Here is a 23,681-nt window from a genome sequence, read left to right as displayed (position 1 = left end):
TGGTCTGTCTCCAAAGAGAAACCCAGGCAAAACTCTCCATTTCCATACACTCCTCACACCAGCCTGCCCTGTTCCCAAATTCTGAAATACATTTGCAGCCTTACTTCAAGGCACTGCTCATTCCACATATCCCATCTGCTTGGGCTGTGGTTCTATTCATCTGGCTCACAGTGTTCAGGGGATGAACTTTGCATACTGACAAATTCTCATGGATCAAAGCTCTGAGAGACTGTCAAACACTCCAGGGCATCTGTTGTGACATCTGGCCTTGCACTTCCAGCATCTGAACGCACCAGGCCCAGAGATTTGGTGATTTCCAAGAGAGAGGAAAGAATGCTGAGAACCTGTAAAACCTACAGCTGTCCATCACCTCCATGTCCAGAGCGAGCTGTTGGAAGGCTGACACCCAATGCTCCTTCACACTCCCTAATCCCAGGATTTGCCCAAGTACCTGCTTGGCTTGTTTCCAAGACTCTTCCCACTGCTTTATTGTGCCGTTGGCTTCATCCAGTTCCTGTCGTAGCCGTGCCATCTCCGCAGCACCTGGACCTGACAGAAATGCAGGTGAGGTACTGGGCGAAAAACTCCCCGAAGCAAAGTGTTCCCATATGCTGCTGTTCATCCCATTTAAACCTGTTTCACAGGGAAATAGAGAGGGTTATGTCACAGGTGCTGGCAGTTTCCCCATTTCCTCCCTAACCCTGTGAAATCCAGGATTCAAAAATGTAAATAGGATAAAAAGTTCATCTTAAGAATCAGTTTCATCCTCATGCCCACGGAGTCCATCAGAGGGACTTTATAGGGAAATTTCACACCATTAGGCCTCATCTTTAGTGATGCAGAGAGGAACCATGGCACTGAGTGGAGGCAACTCTTGAATCAGGCTGTTTTTAAAAGCATCACTTTTACAGCAGAGCTGACCATCAGCTTGAATCCCCCTCCTGTCAGGAGAGCCCCTGACCTGCTTCTACCTTCCCACTTTTCAGTGCAGCACAGCCAGAGTTGGTTCACAGACCCCAGGTGGTGCTTCCTCCCACCCTACACCCTGAGAAATTTCTGCTTTTGTCTCCTCAGCGTGGGGCTTAGAAAAGGAGTGTCACTTCCAAACAGTGACACAAAAATGCTCCAAGTCATTACTGTTCCCATACACAAGGAACAGAACTGGAAAATCCTGCTTATAAACAAGTAGAGACAATAGTATCTGTATCTGCTTCATCCTCTGCAGAGTTCTAGTACTGAGCTAGTGAGCATTATCAGAGAAAACTAATTAACCCTATTTTAGCTTGTTCAAATAAACTCTGTTTTCAGGAAGAAATTCAAGACAAAGGAGCAGAGTATCAGCTGTAGACAAAACTGGCTATTTTTCCAGAGTCTAATGTTTGTACTCTTTCAATAATTTCACTTAAAATAGGTACCCACACTTTGCATTACGGGGAAAACTAGTAGGAAAAGGTAACACTGAAACAGTGTGGATTCTTACCACAGTTTGCTCAGTTTGATGTGGGAGTCATTTTCATGCAGTGGTGCTCACCACTGGCTGGGAATATTCCTAAATGGAGCTGCAATCAATAATTTTGATCTCACAGCTCCTAAACTGTGCCTGCAAGTGAACCCTGGAGTCAACAGTCTCTCACTGAGGTCTGTCCCAGCACCACTGACTTCCCAGCCAAGACACAAATAGTTACAAAATATGCAGCTGAAAAATAGTAACTTGTCTTCACCAGGGGCTTGGGCACATAAACTCATTCAGCAGAGCAGCAAGGGATCTTTGCTGGCTCAGGCCACTTACCACAGATCCATTTCATCTGCTCTGAAGGGTGCTCAGTTGAAAGCAAGAAGTTTTAATGGAATCCCAACTCACATTTTGTTTTTTAAACCTCAGTTTTCTTCAATGGGAACCCAGCATTAAGGAGGATGCTGGCAAGCCACAAATTCTGCCACAGTGCTGACCAAGCTGATCTTGTAATTTGTTTTAACTCCCTCTTTCCATCTGCTGTTCTCATTTCACATTGGAATTATCAAGCCCCTTTGGGCAGGAAAGCCCTCTCTGCACATTTTGCACCTAGCACAGTGGAAACCAGCCCAGAACTAGGTATTTTTAATTCCATTTCAATACAAATAAGTGATAGCTACACACTTGACATGTTATGTGCATTCACTAAGTTAAATGGCACAGATGATTGCCAACTGCTAAGAAACTATTTATATATTTTCTCAAAACTCCAGCAAAGGATTTGTTGTGTTTATGGAAAAATAAATTTTATAAATAAATTATTTAAATGCATTTGTGAATTTCCTGCAATTTTTGGCTTTTAATTTGTATAAATACACAGCCAAGATAAACATAATAACTCATTTCTTCTGAAACAGCAATTTTTCCTTTCCCTACAAAAACTGGGACAAACAGCCAACCTCAACCTAATTGAGAGCAGAGATGGCCTCTGATGTCTTTTATTACAGTAATTGTAAAAGCTGTTAGAACTAAACAAGGAGCAATAGAAAGCGTGGAAGCATGGGCTTGAGCTGTGCAAACAAGGGATGCAGTTACATATAAGTGCATGCAGAAATAGCTTACACAAGCATGTAATCATTTTATTAGGTTAAGCTGAATATTAAAGATTAAAGTGTATCTCAGATTTTAAGAGGCATTTATGTCCAGCATCAATAGAGAGAATTAATATTTACTGTTATGAACAGAAATGAGCAGAACTGATGTCCCCGTAGCCTGGAGGCCAAATTGTTTTAATTCTCAAGGTAATCTTGTGTCTTGATAATAAAATACATATGTCTGCTAAAAAATTCCCTGTTCTTTCTGCTGAAGCTCCAAGTAATTTCTCTTCTATCAGTCCCTCATACAGGAGAAAAACCCTCGAGGAGGGGAAGGAACAAAAGGGACAAAACTGGAACACTGACTTTTTGGAAACTCCACACTGCAGAACTGGTGCAGAGTGCCAAACAGGAGAAAAAGTTCCAGTGGCCCAGGCCTGCTCAGGAGCTCCCAGAAGCCAATCTGACCCACAACCATTGCCAAGGGCAAACTGCAATCCCTGCCTAAACTAAGCCACGATGAGGACCCAGCTCTGAGTTTTTTTATGAAGCCTCAGCAAAGCACCGCTGGCTGGAAAAGGCAGAGCTCTTTACCCTGAAAGGCATCACCAGAGCAAGGCAATTAACCTGCCTGCCTCTTTTTCCCAGCCTAGAAACAAGGGAAGTAGAGGGAATTGCTTCCTGGTTCATGAGGTATGAGCTGACTTTTGGTAAAACAGCTTCTAGTCCCATTGCTGTTCTCATGGGAAGGAGATACATGGCAGCAGTGAAATAACACATTGAAATTAAAGCCAACTGAAAAGAAAATACTTACATGGCACAGACAGGCATGTACATGGGACACACACACTGTGCATTTACCTAATGATCCATGAGAAGCTGATGTCCCCAGGAACGTGTTTTCTGACTGGCTTAAGTGTCCCTGGGGCTGATGGAGGAAATGCGATGAGAGGCTGACCGGTGGAGAAGGAGAGGCAGAGTGAAAGGAGGCAGAGCTTCCAAGGGACCCGGGGATATTTACAGGAGCAGAACTTTGCAGCAAACTCCCACCTGGACAAAGAACACACAGAGAGGATGGCTATGTATGACCATGAGGTGTGGGCACAGGCAGGAGTTCAGAGCAGGAGCTGTCAGGTTCCCTTTCTTCTCCCTGAGCCCCTCGGGATTCCCTCCACTTCTCCTGAGGTTTCATTCCCCTCTCAGCCTTTAAGAGGAGCACTGAAGCTGCCATCCCATCACCCATATAGATTAAGACCCTCTACAATTCAATGGATTATTCTTTCAGTGGCCAAAGGAACAAAAGGTTTTCTGAGCAGAGCTCGGTCCCTGTCAGTCTGGAGAAGATAAATTTGGTATCTGGTGAAATACTTTGTCACAAAAAATTCACTTCTAAAATATGTGCCTCTACCTTTAATACCTCCAAACCACCTGTAGTGAGAAAACAACATGCTGGGTGAGCTCATGATCTCAACCACTAAAAACCAGTGACTAGCTGTAGTTACACATACCCGAGTGCCTGGATTTATCAGTAATAAAAAACCCCAAATAAACAAAAGCCTAACCACAAAAGACTTCTCTTACACCAGAGGTTGTTCTGCCTGCCACTCAGAGATTTAGGGAGATCTCAGCCCTGCTCTCTCCTCCTCTATGTCCCTCCTTAGAAGGTCACCAGGTAACACCCAGGTGTGATGAGAAGAGAGGGAGAAGGGGAGGGTCCCTAAGGCACTGCAGGTGGGGAGCAGCAGCAGCAGGGCTGGCAGCACACAGGGACAGTAAACCTCCAACGGGCTCGAATGTCTGGCAGGAAAGTGGAAGTGATATTCTTTCCACAGGTCCTTTCCTACCTCAATACAGCTCCAGGCAGTGCAGTTCCCTTGGAAACCTTCAGACAAGCAGAGTTAGCTCCTGTTCTAACACCTGCTTCACACAGCAAGGATAGCCAGAAACTACAACCATTTCCAAAAACGTTATGAGATGTTTCTTTTTTCCCTGGACACCCATCAGAGACAGGTAGAAGAGGCCTTAGCCTACCTCCATGTATCAAAATGAGACAGACATTACAGGAACCAAATCAGCAGACCATGATGACACTCTGACAGATGGATGGCATTACCAGGTCAGTGAGTTTCCTGTTACAGCTAGGGAGAGTTTTCTGCTTAAGATGCAAATTATTATACTTTGGCCTGATTTGAAATGCATCAGATGCTTCTAGAGTCCACTTACACACTCAAAAAAAAAAAAAAAGAAACAAAAAAAAAAGAAAAAAGAAAAACAAAAAAAAAAGGAGAAAAAAAAGAAAAAAAAATCAGGCAAGTCCCATTCAGTCTCAAGAAACATCCCCAAGACAGCTGGGCCCAATGGCAACAACTCAGCTCTGCTAGTCAGTAAGGGCAAGCTCTCACTTCAGAGATGCTCAGGGGTTGCCAGAGTTTGTTGTAATTGCTGTTTTAACCAATGTAATTTTGGGACTGGTTTTAGAACTTGGTTGGGCTGGCTCCACTGAGGTGACTGGGCAACACTGCTTGGCAGAAGATAAAGAAAGCTCTGTTGCTTTCATGTACCTATCATGATGCCACTCGTGTGGGGCACTGTGCTGCTGTCAAATGTCTTCTCCAGGGCAGCCACTCCGAATTCATTCAGGTCCAGGTCATCCAAGGCAGACTCTGCCAGACACAGAGGTACCAATTATGTTATAAAGGACCAACAACTTCAAGAGATAGGATGGCCCAAAGAGCCTACATGCAGAGGAGCCTGTGCTTGCTACCTCTCAGGACCCTACTCTCCATCCTGTTCTCTGACGGTTTGGCAGAAGTGTCATGGGCAGCTTTTCAGTGCAGGTTCTTGAACCTGATCTGTTTCTTTTTGTCTTAAAAGTACTCCCAAATGGTATATGAAAACAAAACTCTGATGAATTAACAGCAGATCCCATAAGTCTTCCCCAAACTGCTCTTCTAAGTCTGTCCCATACATACAGGAACACTGGCTTATGGCATGTCTGGGTCTGGTTTGTGCTTTGTCCCTGCTTTCCTGAAAAGCCACTTGGAAAAAAATACCAGGAGAAGGGAACTCTTGAAAAACATCTCTGAGGTTCACATATTGGGTAAAATAAAGCTTATTAATGCCTGAAACTGTTATATCTATTTGAACATGCCTCATCACTAATGATGATCAATATAATTCCATCCCACACATGCCCACTCGTTTCTATTATTATTTTTAACAAATTAGTGAGATCACCTCAGAAACGTTACATTTAATTAAAAAAAGAGAAAAAAAAAGAAAAAAAAGAAGAAGAAAAACAGGTGACCAAAAAGCCTGTGCCTATCTAAGAGTGACTCCACTTTCTGGACTCTCCTGTTTTCCTTTCTCTTACAGCCTCTGTCCTACACTCTACAAAGGGCAAAGTCCTTACAATCTACCTGGTGGTAGCTCTGGCTATAAAACTGTCATTTAGAACTGAGGGGATGTAACTGTGGAAAATGCCCCTGTGATTTCCTGCCTAGTCCAAGACCTCTTTGTCACTTTGACAAAGCTAAAACTAAGGCCCTTTTACACCATGTGACATTCTGAGTGGCCTTCAGTTGGTCCCGTGGGTGAATTTCATCCAAAATGACCTGCAGGAAACATCAGATGTGTCACGGTCACAGAACAAGCTTCAGGAATCTGCCAGCACTGACAGACACGGAAAACTGGAGGTCACTGGAACACCCAGGCTATTCCAAGTCTCATACCTGGCAATCCATGGCTGAGGAAACCCTATTTTCATAAGTGAAAAAGGCCAAGTTACCTATGACAGACTCAACGGTGTCACTGGTTGGGTAGAAGGGAAGGGCATTGGCATTCATGCCTGGAATGCTGCTGGTGCCGGCCGGGCTCGGGGGGGTTGCAGCCAGACTGGAGGTGATACTAGAGGAGATGCTGGATGTCAGTGGGCTCCCCACTGGGAGAATGCCCAGGATGTCCTGAAACAAGAGTGTGAAAAGCAAAAGAGGTAGGAAATAAAACGTCTTGATGGAAGAACCCCTTCAGAAACGTGCAGGAACGAGCCAAATGCCAGCAGCGAACCTGTTTCCTGCCTGCTTCCAACCTGACAGATGGCTACTGCTACCACTGGGCTGGGGGTGGGGAGAGATTAACAGCTTTTCCTTAATTTCTGTCAACTGCTCTCCATTCCATGACCCTCCGTGTTGCCCCCCCATCCCCCTCCCCAGTATTCTAAACATCTTTCAGGCTGCCCCAGAATTAACTCCTGTGACCCACAGGTTGCATGCAATCACAGCCATGGACCACACAATCACTCACTCAGCCTTAGCTCAGCACACCACTTAGAACCTGATATTAAATTGCCTTTGCCAAATCCTTGAACTTAGATGACTCCAGAGATCCATTCCAGCTCAATTTTCTGTAATTTGAAGACTCTCTCCTGCACAGTCCAGCCCTATGAATCTACCCCGAATTCACTCAGGTCTAACTACTCACAAATAACACCTCCAGCAAATCATCCCATCTTCATAAAGTAATCCCTCCAGCTGAGCATCCCTAATGGTGTCTGGACTGTTATTTACTCCCTGCAGAGCTGTCTGGATCCACAGATTTCTGTGGTGCTGGAAGCCCTGGGCTGGGTCAGAGCCTTGCCAGCACTTCCGTACCTGTTTGGGCTGTAACAAAGGTTGCTCCTGGCTCCTGTGTTCCAGGGAGTGCGATTTCATCTTTGCTTGCTGCAGTAGAGAAATAAAACAAAAGATAAGCAGAGGGATTATTTAGCAAAATTAAAAATGGCTGGCTGCTGGCTTTGGAGAGACCATGGGAAACACAGACCACTCTTCTCTTGAGCTGCTCAAGGCACTGGAGAATTTAGAGAGAGGAAAAGCACAGCAAACTGAAAACATTCCAAGTGATTTGCTTTCTGTATACCAAGACATCACCCCTAGAGTTATGCAGAGACTTGTCACAGTGACATTTGCCTTTAATGCTGTTGTAAGACCCCTGCTAGCACAAAGCACATCCTAAGAACCAAGATCAAAACCAAATTATTTTGCCTTTCTATAATTAACTCATCAGCACTACTAACATCTAACACCCAGAAAGGGCCAGAAATGGTGGGAGGCACACTGCATTGTTAAATTATGCAAATATTTTCCAGCTTAGGGAAAATAAAAGTATGGTAGATTATGTTTTTCCTCAAAGTTTTCCTAGCTCTCAGCTAGGATTGCAAAGTAAAACACAGTGATAACCAATCAATTTTCAAAGCAACATCACCAAACTAACTTTATTTAAAAATCCTCCCCTCATCCATTAACATAAAGAGCTCAAAGGTAGAAAACATAAGGCTGTTTGGAATTGCAAAAACTGCATGAATGCCAATACACATTTAGAATCCCACCACCCAGGCTAAAAATTCAGCTTAAGGTGCTTCCAGCATTATATCCTTAATGGCTATCAACTATCCCAGTCAGTTCTGCTGGGATCCAGTTGGGAAGTGGCCTCAGGAGCCTGTCAGTGTGTAACAGTCTGTCTGCAGGCTTTGCTCCCTTCCTCCCCTACTGTGACATGGCACAGGGAGATCAATCCCACCCTCTGGGCACAAGAGGCAGCAAAGAAGTGCTGGGAGTCAGCCCTGCTTTTTTATTCACTCTCCAACCCCCTCAGTGTGAAACACAGACATATTCCAGCCATAAAGCAAGTTGATTTTTATCCCAAATCCAGGCAGGCACCATCTCTGCAGGAAACAGAGGCATGATGTGCAGCAGCAGCACATGAGGCACCAGCCTGAGCTGAAATGACACCCCTTGACTTCTTGGCCTGAACAGTCTCATGACAAAGATAAAGGAATGCTGGAGAGGGGTGACATAATCAGACAGGCTAAAGAGTGGCAGAAGAATTCCTCCCCTGGTTTTCCTTCATTAAATCATTTTCTCTGCTCAGCTCTATGCCCATGGGCAGATAGAGAGGTCAAAGCCTGGCAGACAGTTGGGAGATGGACACAAAAATCTTCCTGCAACAGGGACTGTTCTCTCACACTTCCCTGAACGTGTTCCCAACACAGGAGCCCACGATGGGTTCACTGTCTGTGTGGGAGAGCTGTGCTCTGTGAGTGCCTCTGTGTGTGTCTGATAATGCTCCTGCTGCATTATCCAGCACAGCCCTGCCCCAGCTGACACTCATCTGAACACAAAATGTGCTATCTCACACGTCAGCAGCTCAGGGAGGGCTCACACACAGCCGTGCCCCCACTGAGAGGCTTCCTGCCAACGTGGGGAGCTGGCTCTGCTGCACTTCAGACTTACTGAAAGCACTTTTTTTTCCTTTAAGTAGGAGAAAAGTGAACATATTTCCAAGTTAGCCCCAGTTCCCACTGCCTGGAATTCACAGAAGACAAGGGAAAAATAGAACAAACAAAATGTCACCACTAAGCCAGTCTCCTTTAGCTCTGAATAACATCAGAAAGGGCACACATCGAGGCAGACATTCAAAGGACAGGCTGAAATTCTCCAGCTCTCTCTGTTGCAGTCAGGGAAGAGAACAAGGGACATAAATTATGAGTGAAATTAAATGTTTTCTGACCAGCATGGAACAAACCTACTGTGCTGTGTGTCAAGACTTGGGAACACCTCCTGGTCGTGGCATTCAAGTCCTTCCAGTACAGCCAGCATTTTTCCAGCTTGCTAAATCTTTTGGGACTTGGGAAAAGTATTTTTAACTTTAACTGCTGGCTCAGCCTTACCATAAACTTAAGACAGAAGGTGCATTTTTCATTCTAATAACTTAGAAACTATTTGTACCAATTCTACAGGGGAAAAATGACAAGGCCATTGCAGAACTGAGCCAGAGTGTCTCCTCTGATGTTTTCATACAGGAGCTGACAAAGTTAAATGCCTCATTATTGGTCTAATTTACAGGGTATTTGAGAATCTCTGGTGCCCACTGCAGCCAAAGGGAATTACAGTAGAATTTAAAAAGTAAGTAATTATAAATTAAAGTAAAATTAAATCAGAACACTTCTGAGACACCTAATTTTGTCTGTAGAAGCCTAGCATAAAGCAACTGTGATTACTTCTGTCTATACCTTAATAGCTATTTATTCCTATTTAACACAGGTTTTGCTTAATTAAAACCACATAATTAAGCAGTTACGTGAATACTGTATCTTTGTAGCACAGATCTGACTCCAGATACAAATGCTCATCATCTGGCCCTCCTTTTACAAGTCCTTTTCATGCTCCATCCCCTTTCTCCTTGGCTTAGGCTTGGTGCCCATTTTCTCCAAAGCAGGGCCTCCCTGGCACCCTGCCTCTGCTGGCAGCAGACAGGGGTTCTCTCAGTGCTTCAGCTCTGGGTTCACTCCTCCTTTGCAGCAGAGGCCACAGAGAACGAGGACATGTTTTTCCTTTTGTTTCTAAACAACTGTTACAAGCTGCTGTGCCTGCAAGAAGTGCCAGGATCACAGCATGCTCTGCTCTTTACCCCCAAAGATGTGTTGCATCAATTTGCAGTTTCCTAAGGCACATCCCCTTAAGCCAGACAAAGGGAGCATTGATAAGAGAGCACACATGCATGTAGTTTAATCTGGATTTGTCACTGCATCATTTTAATTAGACTAAACAGTGCTCAAGAGTGGCCCTACTGCAAAGCTTGGCCATATTTTCCCAAAGCCATAAAAATAAATAAAACCCGTGGAGTCTGCTTCTAAATTCAACTGCTTTATGCAAGACCTTGTCTGGACAGGATATTTCCACAGTTTTCTCACAGCAGTACAGGCTCATTAAGACTGACTTCTTTAATGTCACAGACCAAAGTTAAAACATGGTCAGGCTGAATGCAGCACTTCTTGCCCTCTCTGTTCTCAGGCAACACAGACCTGCTATTCTCATTCCTTTTTATACTCTTGTATAAGAATTTGTAGGAGATACTTTTGCAGGCACTTCCTCATACAAGTAGCTATTCCCCTCCCCCTAAATAAAATTACAAACACAGTGAAAAACTAAAACTGAAATAAAAACCCAAGCTCTGGGTTGGGCTCAGGCTGGAAGGGAAACTATTAATTGTAACATCAAGAAAGGAAATTCACAGCAAGAAGCTGACTGTGGAAAAACTCATGTGTGGCAAAAGAGCTGGAAGAGACTCTTCCAGGCCTAGGGAGCAGCATGAATAAGGCATGACACCAGGAGGAAGACTGAGGAAGCAGCAAGGCAAGACTGGAATATCCAAAAGGGATAAGAGAGGGAATGTCACTAAGAAATGTGGGTTGGGTAATATTCAGAGGGTTCTTAAAATAAGAATGAGGAATTCTAATTTAATACAGAAGCCACAGGAGAGAGTCAAGGATCAGAATGATACAGCCACAGAAGAAAGAGAAAACTAACATGACATCTTTAATACACCAGAGGAATGGTGAACAGAGGACAAACCAAGTCATGGAGATCAAGGTAAGAGTCTGGAGACAGAAGGAAGGATGAGCTTCCATGAGACAATACAGCAAAAGACACAGCAACTCTTGGCAAGGACCTAAACATATAAAAAGAAAGAGCAAGAAGTGATGTGGGAAGCTACCCAGGGTCAACACAAGACAGAAGTTGAGAGGGGTTAGGAAAACAAGCAGCAGCTCAACTTTTACAAACTGGGTGTGTGATGGCAGCAAGGGAGACAAGACCAGATGTGAGATGAAAGAGGCTGGAGGGGAGGCTGACAGCAAGAGCAGAGATCCAGAAACTTCTCATATGAGAGCAGTGCTTTCCCACTTTTGTTCCATCAGAAACAAAACCCCATTCAGGCTAGACTGGGCAGTTTCTCATTCTTTCTCATCCCCCCAACTCTTCCAGCCAATATTCCCCACTAACCTGGCATTTGAAACTCTTCAAATACTCGGCCCCCACCTGATCTTCTCGCTCAAACCCCGGTGCTTTCTTGTAGCTGCCGGCTGCTGTGACTGAGTCTGCAGGAAAACCAATGGTCTCCAAGCTGTGGGGCTTCCCAATGGCACCAGGAGGAGACCCACATATATTAGATGGGCTTCCAAGACTGCTGTTCCTACAAAGAATCTAACAGAGGGAACAAGTGTCAGGAAAGTACAGCAGGAAGTGCTCAAAGAGGCATCCATGGAAGGGCTCAATCACGTCACTGTTTGTAGGTCGATTACACTGACAGCCAACACAACCATACAAGCTTCCAGAAAACATCCATTAAGAAAACAGGAAAAAGCTCCACTGAATTTACACAGTCCCACAATTATGGTTTTATTGTTGTTACTTTGGAGTGAAGTACTGTAAAATCTAACCTGCAGCTCTACTGACATCTATTCTTTCTGAGGCCTCAGAGGTGACTGATCAGGTTTCCAATATGACCAAAACACTCTTCTCTTTCCTTAGGCTACAGTGGGTCCTGTCTGATTCTGCCTAGTGATGGACTTGGAAAGGTGCTGTAGCAGTCACAACAATCAGGCATATCTGAGCTATATGTAATACTGTATTTTTTGCTTTGCAGTTGGAAATCTCAAAGTTTTAATACAGACATAAGTCAGGTATCAACAGCTGCATTTAAAAAAAAACCCCAATGATTTCCAACACTTCCATTCTTTGGACTGATACCAGGGATCACAATCACATGCAACAAGGCTAGTTTTGCACTGTAGATGAAGCCACAGACAGCAGCAAAGGAAGTTGATTTTTAGAGAATGTGTTCACCTGGATGAACGCAAATATCCCATTTCTCTGGGAAAAGAAATTATTTGCCTCCACTGGCAAGCACAATTGTGCTTCAGACATCACAGATTCAAATGTGGCATAGTCTGGGCTGGCATTAGGAAAAAAAAAAAAGGAGCAGCCTACAATGTTTTTATTTTATTTTTATACAGACATTCTGCTGTCCACGCTTCCCTACAGTCGCAAAGATAACTACTCACTGTGGTGGAGGTGGGGCTAGTTGGCAGAGTTCCTGATTTATTCCACACCTACAGTACAAATACAAAACAGAACAGGCCACGTGAGGCTGGCTGCTACAGGGACCTTTTTCTCTGATTAATTCATCATGTAAAATGATCACCAGCAAAGCCATATTTGTTTGCAAGCTCCACGCAGATGCCCTGTGGAGTGATGAAGTCATAGACAGACATGTGTTGCCATTTGGCACATAACCAAGGATTAGGAAAGACTGTTTGAAAGACTAAGAGCTTGAGATAGACAAGACCTAAACAACCTAAAAGTAGGAGATATCTTCAACTTCCCTGCAGTTTTCAGAGAATTTAAATGATACCTTCATAAGATGGAGGGGATTTGGGTTTTTTTTGCTTTCCAGTGTTATTTAGCAAGAGACAATATGTCCAGACTTTTCAAGATCTGTTTGGAATTCTACCTGCAATCCAATTCAGGACAACTATGAACAGCTAGGTTGGCTCAAACACAGCTTCTCTTTTCAAAGAGAGGGAATAAAATAAAGCAGAGGTCCTAGATGAGTTCACCTCAGCCTGACTAGTTTCAAATGAGTTAAATTCATGTCATTGTACCTTCTCAAAAATCTCAGCCAACCATCTGAAAAGGTTACACACCTTATCAAGTGCAGTACAAACAGGAAAGACTTGAACAAAAAAAAAAAAACAAAAAAACAAAAAAAACCCCAAAATCTAAGTAAAAATGTAGTCTAGCATTCCATGGGTTTCTAACCTGAGTATCTGTTCAGCACTTAGACATCTCCTTTCTTGTACAGACAACTACCTCCCAACAATCTGGGGCATTACTGAAACATATCCCAGAGTTCTATCTCCAGAAGTACAAGAGGGAGGGAACTAAGGATATCCTATAATGCAACACACAATATGCACAGGCTAAGGCTCTGAGATTACATATGTAAACAAACTCAATTGTAGTTATGTACTTTAGAGGCTGTTGGCTCACAGTCTTTAATTATAGGTCTTGGAAGCTAAGCCCAATATGTACCTCCAGACAGGAAGGAGTTGGATTCATGTGCGGATGTATTCCACTTTCCTGAAAGTACATCAACAAACCCTGCACACAAGGGAAGGCCTGGAATTTTTATAGGTAAGAGGACAATACTGAAGCCACTGAATGCATGTTCCAAAAAAAACAGATAAAAAAGCACGGAGCTGAGAACTAACAGAAAAATCTCATATCCTCTGGGCTTTTGGATACTTTTCTTGGGAGAAAAAAACAGTGACTCAGAGAAACACAGATTTGCACAATATGGACAAGGCTTCTTCACAGGGCTACATACATTGCTAAGGTCTGGGGCATGTGGACTGGAAGGGCTGACTGGAACAGAGTCTCCAGCTGCTGAGGGCATGTACATCACTGGTGCTGTCTGGGTGGGGCTGGACACGGCCGAGGATTGCTGTAAATCTTCACTGAGCGCCGGCTCTGCGGGACACAAAGCACAGGGAACACCACTCAAAACCGGCAACTGCTATGGAGACTTTTAGCAACAAGAATACCCAGATATTCCTGAGAGAAAAAAATACTCCACAAGCATCTACTTATAAATATAGAAGTAAGGAAAAACCTTATTTGGCTCGTTTGCTTATCTAATATTCCTCACATTTTTACTGTCATCACATACACACTGTGCTGCTATTTAGCTTATTAATGCTGCTCCAAAATTATCTTCCGTGGATGAATTGTGTGTTATTCATTCAGCTCTCTTGAACTAAGCAGAGTTTCCTTCTTTGCCTGGCACAAAGTTGATGGGTGCATTATAATTAGCTGAGGGAGTTAAAGTTTCCATCTGTGCTCAGTACAAATCATTACAAAAAAAAAAAAGTGGCACTGGTTTGAAAGGCAGAGATGCTGTAGATTTACAGGATTTACATCTAACACTCAGCATCTTCACAAAAACTATAGATCTCATACTACATCTATATTTCATCATCCTCAAAATGCTGGTTTCTTGCTATTAGTCAGTAAAACTCGGGTTCAAGAGCAGATAAAATAAATGGACTCCTGTTATTTTAATTGCATTAGGCCTGTCCTTGTTGACCTTGTAGGAAGGACTAAAAGATACAAATCCATAGGACAGCACAAGAAATAATCAAGTTGGAATGACCTAAATGCTACAGAAAGTTACTCTAAGTAATATAATATCAAGTGTAATAACCTTATTAGGAATAAGGCATTCCTAAACAAAAATACTATGTTATACCCAAGGAAGTTTGCTAAACACTGTTCCTTTACCAAGATTAATTTCCTAAAGCTTGCTGGATCCCACTGTGTAGCTGCACTGCTCTGTTTTGGGCCATTCCAGCCCACAGCTCCAGCTATAATTACTGCTTGTCAACAAGGCTTCCTATAAAAGGCACTGCATAACCTGTAGGGAATTTACTCTCTCCATTCCTTGTCAAAGGCAGCAATTACTAATTCCCTCATTTACAAAGGATAATGAAATAACAAAGAGATTTTCTAAAGGCCACGTAGTGAGTCAGTATTAGAACAAATCTAGTGAGTAACCTGCTCTAATTGTTGCAAATTCAGCAGTGAGATTGCAGAGCAGCATCTGAGGAAGAGCCCTAGGACAGGAACTAAAACCATTATCTATGAATGTTAGGACCACCTGAAGGTAGAACTTCCACAACTAAAACTGCATCCCTAGTTTATAGTTGATTAAAGTGAGGATTGAAATAATGCCCTATAAGTCAGGGAGCTATTGAGAAAAGAGGATTTGAGATAAAGCAGTAAAAAAAAAAAAAAAAAAGCTGCATATTTTTCTTCTCCAACCTGACTTAAAGACTTAAACTCTAAGTAAAACCTCATAAAGAGTAAAATAGCTTTTTTTTAAAATGGATCCATAAATTATCTACAATCAGCAATTTCATCTTCAGCTTTTAAAGATATGACACTTGGCAATTTAGCTAGGTACAGTTCATCCATGTACAGAAGAGAAGCAGCTTTCTCCACTTCCATCCTCCTGAACTGACACTCAGAGAACTGAGCAGGAGAGAGGGAAAAGAGGGAGATCCCTCCAGAGACAGTGCAGTGAGAGCTAAAGGCCGAGTCCTACAGACCACCTACTGCCTCCAGCTCTGCCAACACCTCCCACACCAGCACAGTTTCACAGAAATCAAAGGTTAACCCTTCACAAAAACTCCACTTTTGCAGCTCTACATTGAAACTCCCTTGGTCAGAAACTTTCCATAGCTCAAACATGCAGGGAAGATGAGAGAAGTAGTGCACGTACGTTCCACGTGTGCAAAGGCACAGAAGGGTCCTCGGGGACAGCTGCCAGACTGCTGCATATCATTGCATTTGGTGGATTTGTAGATCTAAGGATGGGGGAAAAAAAAAAAGACAAAACAAAACAAAAACACCAAACAGGAATGAACAGAAAATAACAATGACCATCAGGTACAGAAGTATTATGAAGAAATTTGACAGCAAGGTAAGGACACAGATAAGAGGTGCAAAGGCCAGCAGAGCTCAGGGTGGCCATTTCAGTGCTTTGCTTCAAGGAAAGGAAAACCCACTATAGTTCTGGAAACACCAAAATATGCCCATGACAGCTAGAGCTCACCCAGAGACCAACCCACCACACACCAGCTCACCCAGAGGTCACCATATGCCATGAAGTCCCTCAGACTGACTGGAAGCTCCATGGACATTACAAATGGCAAAAGGTAGGAGATAGCTGACAGATGACAGCACAGAAAGTTGCAGCCACATGTTTGCAAGGAAAATAACAAACCATTGACAAGGACTGTAGCAAATGGATAATTCCCTTTCCCCCCAGTTTGACAGGCGGTGACAATGGTTACTGTGCAGATACGGGCCCCACAAAGCTTTTCAACACTGTAACATGAAGCACACTACGAAAAGGTCTTAATTACACTTTCTGTAAGGATATTGGAATGCTCTGGGCATGCTCACAGCTAAGAGCTTGGTGGTGTTTAGTGCTGTGAACATGAACCACACACTCTTAGTTAAGGAAACAGATGCTGCTTGCTCACATGCAGACCCACATTGTGCTTCCCAAAGGACCCCCATACCTGAGACTGCTCCTACATTTGAGTTTTCCCCCACTTTTCTTACCTCCTCCCATGCAGTCTATTCTGTTAAGCAGCTGAACTGCAGCTTACTCCCAACATGCAGCTTCTCTGTATCCCAGGACCACACTACAAGCAGCCCACATCCTCTCCCACCTGGCACAGTAATTTTCTTTGTAAGACTGGAATGCTTTTCTCAGTGGAGTGAGGAGGTTACTGTACCTCTGGATGGAACTGCTGCTCTGTGCGGGTGTGGCAGTACTGGCAGGAGTCTCCATTTTCACACTTACTGGGATCTCCCCACTCGTCCCCGTGTTTCACACTGGGACACGGTGAAGATCTGTGGAAATAAGGGAGCAGGAGAAGGCATCAGACTCACAGATCTGCTCTGAGCTTTGATTACTTTGGGCAGGTGGAGGGAGGTGATTCTCCCCCTGTGACCCACTCCTGGAGGACTGCATCCAGCTCTGGGTTCCCCAATATCAGAAGGATGTGGACCTGCTGGAGCAAGTCCAGAGAGAACCAAAAAGGTGCTCTGAGGGTCCCTCTGCTCTGGAGCCAGGCTGGGAGCACTGGGGGTGTTCAGCCTGGAGAAGAGAAGGCTCCAGGGAGACCTCAGAGCCCCTTCCAGTGCCTATAGGGGCTCCAGGAAAGCTGGAGAGGGACTGGGGACAAGGGCCTGGAGTGCCAGGACAAGGGGGAACGGCTTTAAATGGAAAGAGAATAGGTTTAAGCTAAATACAAGGGAGAAATTCCTCCCTGTGAAGGTGGGGAGGCCCTGGCAAAGGGTGCCCAGAGAAGCTGTGGCTGCTCCTGGATCCCTGGAAGTGTCAAAGGCCAGGCTGGATGGGGCTTGGAGCAACCTGGGATAGTGGGAGGTGTGGACAAGATGAGCTTTAAGGTCCCTTCCAACCCAAACCATTCAGTGATGTTACAATTCCTCAGTTGGGGGCAGGTTTGGCTGCCCATCCTCAGCTGTACAATCTGCTTGGCTGCTGTTTCCCCAGCCCCCACCCAGCTGCTATTGCATCTTCTTCCCCTTCTTCCAATTTCCCAATGAAAAAAAAAAAAAATAACCATGGCTTAATTCTCTATTTGAAATGAAATACAACTTGAACCAGCACAACAATATTAGCAGCTGATGTGATTAGTGTCAGAGACGCTGGGTCTGGTTTCTGTTTTGGAACTGCACCTTCATAGAAAGCTAAGAAGTTAATTGGCTAATCCTAAAACACATAATACCCTTACAGCAGTATGTTTCCAGGTTTATAGTGTGGCCATGTGAAAAAGAGGCTGAGTCAGGTCACTGGGGAAAAGGCAAGTCCATTTTCTTTCTCCCAGCCAGGAACAGTTTCTTTTCCCAGATCTGAATTTTTGCCGTGACCTACTTCCCCTGCTCTTTATGCTCTTAACCATTCCCTCAAACAACAGCAGAGGGAAGCAGATAGCAGCACCAGCACAGCCACATCAGCTGGGGCAGGGAAAACACAGGAATGAGTGCAGAGCAGCAGAAAAGCTTTCACCTCTTCCCTTCCCAAAGGGCCCAGAGAGGGGCAAAAAGCACACAGCTGCTGCCTGAAGACTGCCCTAACCGTTCTACTTCCCTTAAAGTGTTGAGATCAACATTCCTTTGATTGCTGCCTGTTTAATTTTTTAAAATATGGAATTTCAGTGCCAATTCTAAAATTTCTAAGAATGTTGGGGGTGGGGAAGAGAAGCGAGAACATCCCTGATGTTTTCTCCCCTGGCTTTCTGGTCTGCTCCTATGTTTTTCAAAAAGGAACTAAGGAAAAGCCCCACTGAGACCACAACAAAAGCTCTGTTGTGTTGGAGGAAATGAGGGCCTATAATTTGGATGAAATGCGTTCAGGGAGACACAGCATGCTGAAAAATCCAGCGACAGCTGAGTGACAGAACACCCTGGTGCCTCAAAAGCAGAGCCTTTAGCAGCTGGTTAGGAATGCATGTCCAGCTACAGTCCCTGCTCATGATCCCCATCACCAGGCATACACAACAAGCAGCCTGACGATTCTGAATTCTTTACCATGAACACATTGTTGTGTGAGATTGTTTCTAGATGGGGATTAAAACTCTCTGTTGTTTTCTCTTCCCTGCACTGCTTTCTAAAGCAGAGGTTTATGTGGTAAGGGAAAGCTAGACACAGGTTCTCTTTGCTATAGATGATTTAACAATTCATTTATTAAAGTACTGGTCACTATATATAGGAAAACTCCTTGTCTAGTTTGTTATCTTTCTGCTAAGAAGAAACAACAGATCATCATATTTCTCAGTACATGGCTTGGAGATACACTAAAAACAACTGACTAGTGGTCAAAATCCTGCCTCCTGCACCACTGAGCTGGGAAGTACAACATCCAGGATCACAGTACCTGTATTTATGTTTCCTTGGACTTCGTCTTCTGTCTTTGCTATTGTGGTAGTAGGGACAGGCATAACCCTGGCGACAGAGCCGGGGGGGTTTCTTACACTGCTCTGTCTTGTAATTTCCCAACACATATGTTGTATCTGCAAAAAAAACCCCCATGAGTCAAGAGAGATGACCACATCCATATTTACTACAGAGAAGTCTTGGACAGAAGCAGGCACTAAACAAAGACCAAACTTTCCCAAACCCTCAGTGACACTCACCTTGCCACCTTGGCTCCTCACTGAGTATTTTCTCTATCATGGCGTGGCTGGCAGCGACCGCAGACTGACCCTCAATGCCTCCTTCAGATGTTGTCTGACCATTCTGTAAAGCTTCCATTGCCTGAAGCTCTCTTCAGGGACAGAGTTAAATGAACAAACAGACTGAGCAGAGGAAGAGTCAGATAAATGTGTATAAAAACTGACATACTCGAGCATTTGCTAAATGGGTGCATTTCAGCCATGCATGTTTTGTCAGAACATCTTTAGCTGAACAGCAACTGCAATAAAAATAAGACTTCATTCCCTGGGAATTCCAGATGCACTGTTTTGACCCCCCCCTCCATCAGATTCCAAAGTGTGATCCCTTCCCCCATTTTGAGAATCCTCCCTGGAGGTTTTTTCCATTTGCCTTATTAGGAAGGGATATGTCACCATCGCTTCATTTCAGGCTGAAACAGTACTGCCCTTCAATCACCTCACGTTTCACTCGGGTACAGAAATTACCTTTTCCATCATGTCCTTTTGCATTTGGGTACAGAAATTACCCTTTTCCCAGGAGCCCCAGGCTCTACTGACCTGATGTCGTACACGGGTGAGCGCAGGTCATGGGGCCCATGAGCAAAGGCGCAGTGGACTCCGTTCTTGGTGCAGTTTCCCTTGGAGTCTGTCTCATGGATGCAGATTCCAGTTTTGTAGTAACGCAGGTGATACCTCCTCTCTGTGTCTCCAGTAGTTCTATGCAAGAAGGGACACCTGAGGAAGGAAGGAGGAGAGGAACAGACAAGGTTTAGTCACTCAGGTGAGGGATTCAACTACCAGAGGACACTTTGCTGAGAGATGCTGCTGCAGTTGACACCATCTTTGCTAACTCTGTCCCTTCTCTTATGCTGTGCCAACACTTCAGAGAACCCCCAAACCTATCACTACAAAGGATATAAGAGTTTCCCTCCCTAAAAGAAAACTGGATTATTAATCCAGCAGCACATTATTATTCCGGATGAGTGGCTGGCAGGGATCTTGAAAAAGAGCAAGGATATGGGACAAGGAAGGACAATTATGAAACTACCACTTTAACTTGTTTGTTTCCCCTTTTAGGCAGAACAATCTACATTGAGAAATAAAACAGAAATGTAACAAAATGGAGTGAGAAAAGTTCAGATATTGCAGCATCAAGGTAAAAATATAAATGAGCAAAGGTTCCTAGATGACAACAGCTTTCGTTCACTGAGTTTGAGCCATGTATCAACAAATGATCTAGAAGCCAAAGCCCACAAACATCCCATTTCCAGTTCCTTCCAGATCTCTTCTAGCAAGGAAGAAAAGTATTGAAACTGAAGCCTCAGGCCTGAGGGACTATTCCATTCTGTTGTAGTCACAAAAACTTTACTTAATTGAGTTGAAAAACAAAAGTTTTACCAATAAATAGCAGTTTTGTATGTTTATACTGGCACCACAAAAGGGAACTGAAATTCCATCTTTTTACAGCATGTCTCAATAAAACACTCTCCATGTTTGACCACAGTTTGGCTACACTATTTATCCCATATCTGTCACATGGCTAAAGTTATATCAGCGGGTTAACCCCTTAACTGCTGGGGTCTGCCACACACGCAGCAGAAAGATTTGTGGTGTTGCCCCAGTTAAACCTACTGCAGTCATGGGGGGAGAACATCCAAAAAACCCAAACTCTTCTTCATGTCGCCTTATTCTGGGTACCTCTCGGTTCTCTATCGGCTTCTTAAAAGTTCAGAAAGACAAAATAAACTGATATGAGTTAAAAAGCTGGGACAGATAACTCAGGGGGCAGACTGGAGGACAAAGTTCCTTGCCTTTTTTCAGTCTGTGAAAAAATAAGTTACCCTGCAAGTGAGCAAGAGCTGAGAGTCAGGGACTAGAGAACAGAGTGTTTCCAAACTCATTTGTCTCATAGAGCTGCTTTTCCTACTTCAGCTCACGAGCACAGTGAGTTCCCAAGAGCTGAATTCCCATCTCAGTCACCCTCAGCATTGTCTCTGCAGCAGGCCTGGAGCACAGGGGCTGCTATTCCAGATTTCACATCTGCTCTCATGTTACGTATGTGACAAAGCTGCTTTACCGCTGACTTGCCTCATCTCTGCAAGAACCGGCTGGAACCATCACCTGGCCTGATCCCAAAAGCCTAATGCCTGAAAAGCAGGGAGCAGCCTTTTACTCACTCATCTCCCTCGGGGCAGATTCCCGTGGTCTCGTCGTACTTGGTGCAGTAGATGTCGGGGCTGTAGTTGAAGGTGCCGTCGCGGCGGCGGATGGACCTGCGCCGGCGCTGGTTCACAAAGTGCCAGTGGAAGCAGGTGTAGGGCCGGTGCTGAGTGCACTTGTGCTGCACGAAGAGCGGGCACTGCTCCGTGCGGAACTCCTTCAGGTACCTGCGGGAAGAGGGCTGTGAGCAGGGATGGCATCTCGCCGGGCAGCGGTGACAGCCAGCCCCGTGTGTGCCCATCACAGAGATGCCTGCTGTCCTTCCCACACCATCCCTGCTTCCCCTGCCAGGATGGAGGCTGGGAGCTGCCAGTGTTTGTAATGGCAAAATATCCATTACACGCAGGAATGTAACAAGAGCTGAAATCACTTTCTGTCGGGATCGTTTTGAAGAGGCTTTTCATGAGCTTAGGAAACAGTTTGTGAGAAAATAGAACTCTTAAGTACCTTTCTACCCCTTTCTAAATCTGTGACCTATCTGGGCAAAAAGAGGTTTCCTTCCTACATGTTCAGTTTTAAAAAAAAAAACAACAGAAAGAAAATCCAAATAGAAAACACTTTTTTGAACCATATTTAAAGCTTCAAGTTACTGAGAAAGATTTTTAAAAGATTCTTTCATGCCTTGTCCTCCTGGTTTAGCTCTGCTTTGTCAGTACATGGTCAATTATGAAATAAAAATTAATCAATTTCTCTCTTGCAATCACATGAATTCAGGGCTCAGTCTTGAAAAGTGGGATAACTATCCTCAAACTCCCACATGTTTATGGTGCTTTAATTTTAATATGTAATTCCCTGAAAGTACATGGCTTCTTTTATCCCGAGAACTAAAGAAGTCACAAGCTTTTATTTGTGACACTAATAACAGTCTCTAAACCCAGATTGTAGAGGATTACAAAATGGTTTAGATCAACATAATGATCTGACTGTGATCTGTGTGTAGGTGCTTACAAAATCCACACTGCTGAAACCCACGGGCTGCCCTGTATTTACAGGGAACATCCAAACAACTCCAGGAGCTCAGACCTGAATCCCACCAGGTTCAATCTCAGAGACACATCCAGGAACAAGGCAGAAAACCCAGAGCATTCTGGTCTCTTATGTTTAGAGGTCAGTGTAAACAGCGAGGACCGAGATTTATAGGTCAAAAAAAAAAAAAAAAGGGTATTCTGCTGGAAGCAACAGGGTGATATAACAGCAGATTCGGACTCATTTTAAACTGCGTACATACTCCGAGGCAACAAAAAGGAGTGCAGGAATTCATTCCCATGTCAGACAGTCTTTATCTCCTGTTTCTAAATAAATGGAAAGATGTCTGATGCCCAGAGACGTATTTACAGATAATATCACAGCGCTAGGCTCATTCTGAAAGCAACATCTGTAAATAAAGCCTCCTTTCCTCTTTACCCTAGCTGAGGAGAAAGCCTCAGGAAAATGCACAGATTCAACCGAAGTGGTTTTATTTGTGTGCTGTGAAGAGACAGTATCAGTGGCAAGAGCTTTCCTACATTGGATTTTGCAAGCATGAAAGGATAAAAGCTTTTCCTCTTCTTCAATCTCTAAATACGTGAGATTTGCAGGTTCCAGTGCCTGGGATCTGTGAGCACCCGGGGCTGGAATCCTCTGCAGCCGGCTGTAAACCCTTCTGTACCCGAGCCCATCTGTCCCCTGCAATCCAGAGTGGCTGGAACAGAATCTGCACTGGGGCCCAAGGCTTAAAAGCCAAAAAAACAGAGCCAGCTGCAGAACCAGGTCTGCTTGGCACAGGTGAGGGCTAACAACATCACTCTGCTCCTTTTCCCATTTAAAAATCCGGCTCTGTTCAAACGGAGATCCCTACTTCAGCCACACCAGCAATTCATCTGGAAACTGCAAGCCGTGGCAAATTCATCTATTCTTGAAAAGCTTTCCAAAGTTGTTGGACCAAGTAGTTGTAGAAGGTGGAATTTCACAGATTATTTTATTTTATCAGTGCACTAGGAAGACTTGGAACAAAAGCAACTGTAACAAAACTTCAGTTAGAAAGTGAATTAAGTAACCTTAAGCAGGAGGATGCTGTCCACAGACAATACAATCACCAACCAGTTCTTTCCACCAACACATCTCCACCTTAGAGACACGAGATGTGTGTTACTCCCATTTTACACATGGACAAACAGCAACACAGCTGGCTATGAGCCCCGGCTGTATCACACAGCAATTGGAATCTCCGGCAGAAACCAAGAGCATTTTAACTCTTCCAGCCTCATCCAGTGCTGGGCTTAAGCTCAAG

The 23,681-nt window shown here is 44.2% G+C and overlaps 1 protein-coding gene across 6 annotated transcripts in view; it reads right to left on the bottom strand.

Moving 5' to 3' along the window:
• UNK (unk zinc finger) overlaps positions 1-23,681 on the bottom strand; it is a 45,309-nt gene that overhangs the window by 5,535 nt on the left and 16,093 nt on the right. The window contains exons 2-15 of one of the 6 annotated variants that reach the window (XM_014889138.2): positions 21,370-21,579; positions 19,751-19,927; positions 19,175-19,305; positions 18,916-19,051; positions 16,748-16,865; positions 15,724-15,808; positions 13,771-13,913; positions 12,446-12,493; positions 11,385-11,585; positions 7,197-7,265; positions 6,335-6,509; positions 5,109-5,210; positions 3,409-3,597; positions 452-549 (exon numbers count right to left, since the gene is read on the bottom strand). In XM_014889138.2, the coding sequence (XP_014744624.1) occupies positions 452-549; positions 3,409-3,597; positions 5,109-5,210; positions 6,335-6,509; positions 7,197-7,265; positions 11,385-11,585; positions 12,446-12,493; positions 13,771-13,913; positions 15,724-15,808; positions 16,748-16,865; positions 18,916-19,051; positions 19,175-19,305; positions 19,751-19,927; positions 21,370-21,579 (1,882 nt within the window). Of the gene's footprint in view, positions 1-451; positions 634-3,408; positions 3,598-5,108; positions 5,211-6,334; positions 6,510-7,196; positions 7,266-11,384; positions 11,586-12,445; positions 12,494-13,770; positions 13,914-15,723; positions 15,809-16,747; positions 16,866-18,915; positions 19,052-19,174; positions 19,306-19,750; positions 19,928-21,369; positions 21,580-23,681 lie in introns of all 6 variants that reach the window. The other 5 variants (XM_014889137.2, XM_088176486.1, XM_014889139.2 and 2 more) reach the window with 5 other exon arrangements.

This window comes from Sturnus vulgaris, chromosome 20 (genome assembly GCF_052056855.1).
Source record: "Sturnus vulgaris isolate bStuVul1 chromosome 20, bStuVul1.hap1, whole genome shotgun sequence".
NCBI lineage: Eukaryota > Metazoa > Chordata > Aves > Passeriformes > Sturnidae > Sturnus > Sturnus vulgaris.
The sequence above is the reverse complement of the archived record's forward strand: the minus strand, read 5'-3'. Positions and strand labels throughout refer to the sequence as shown.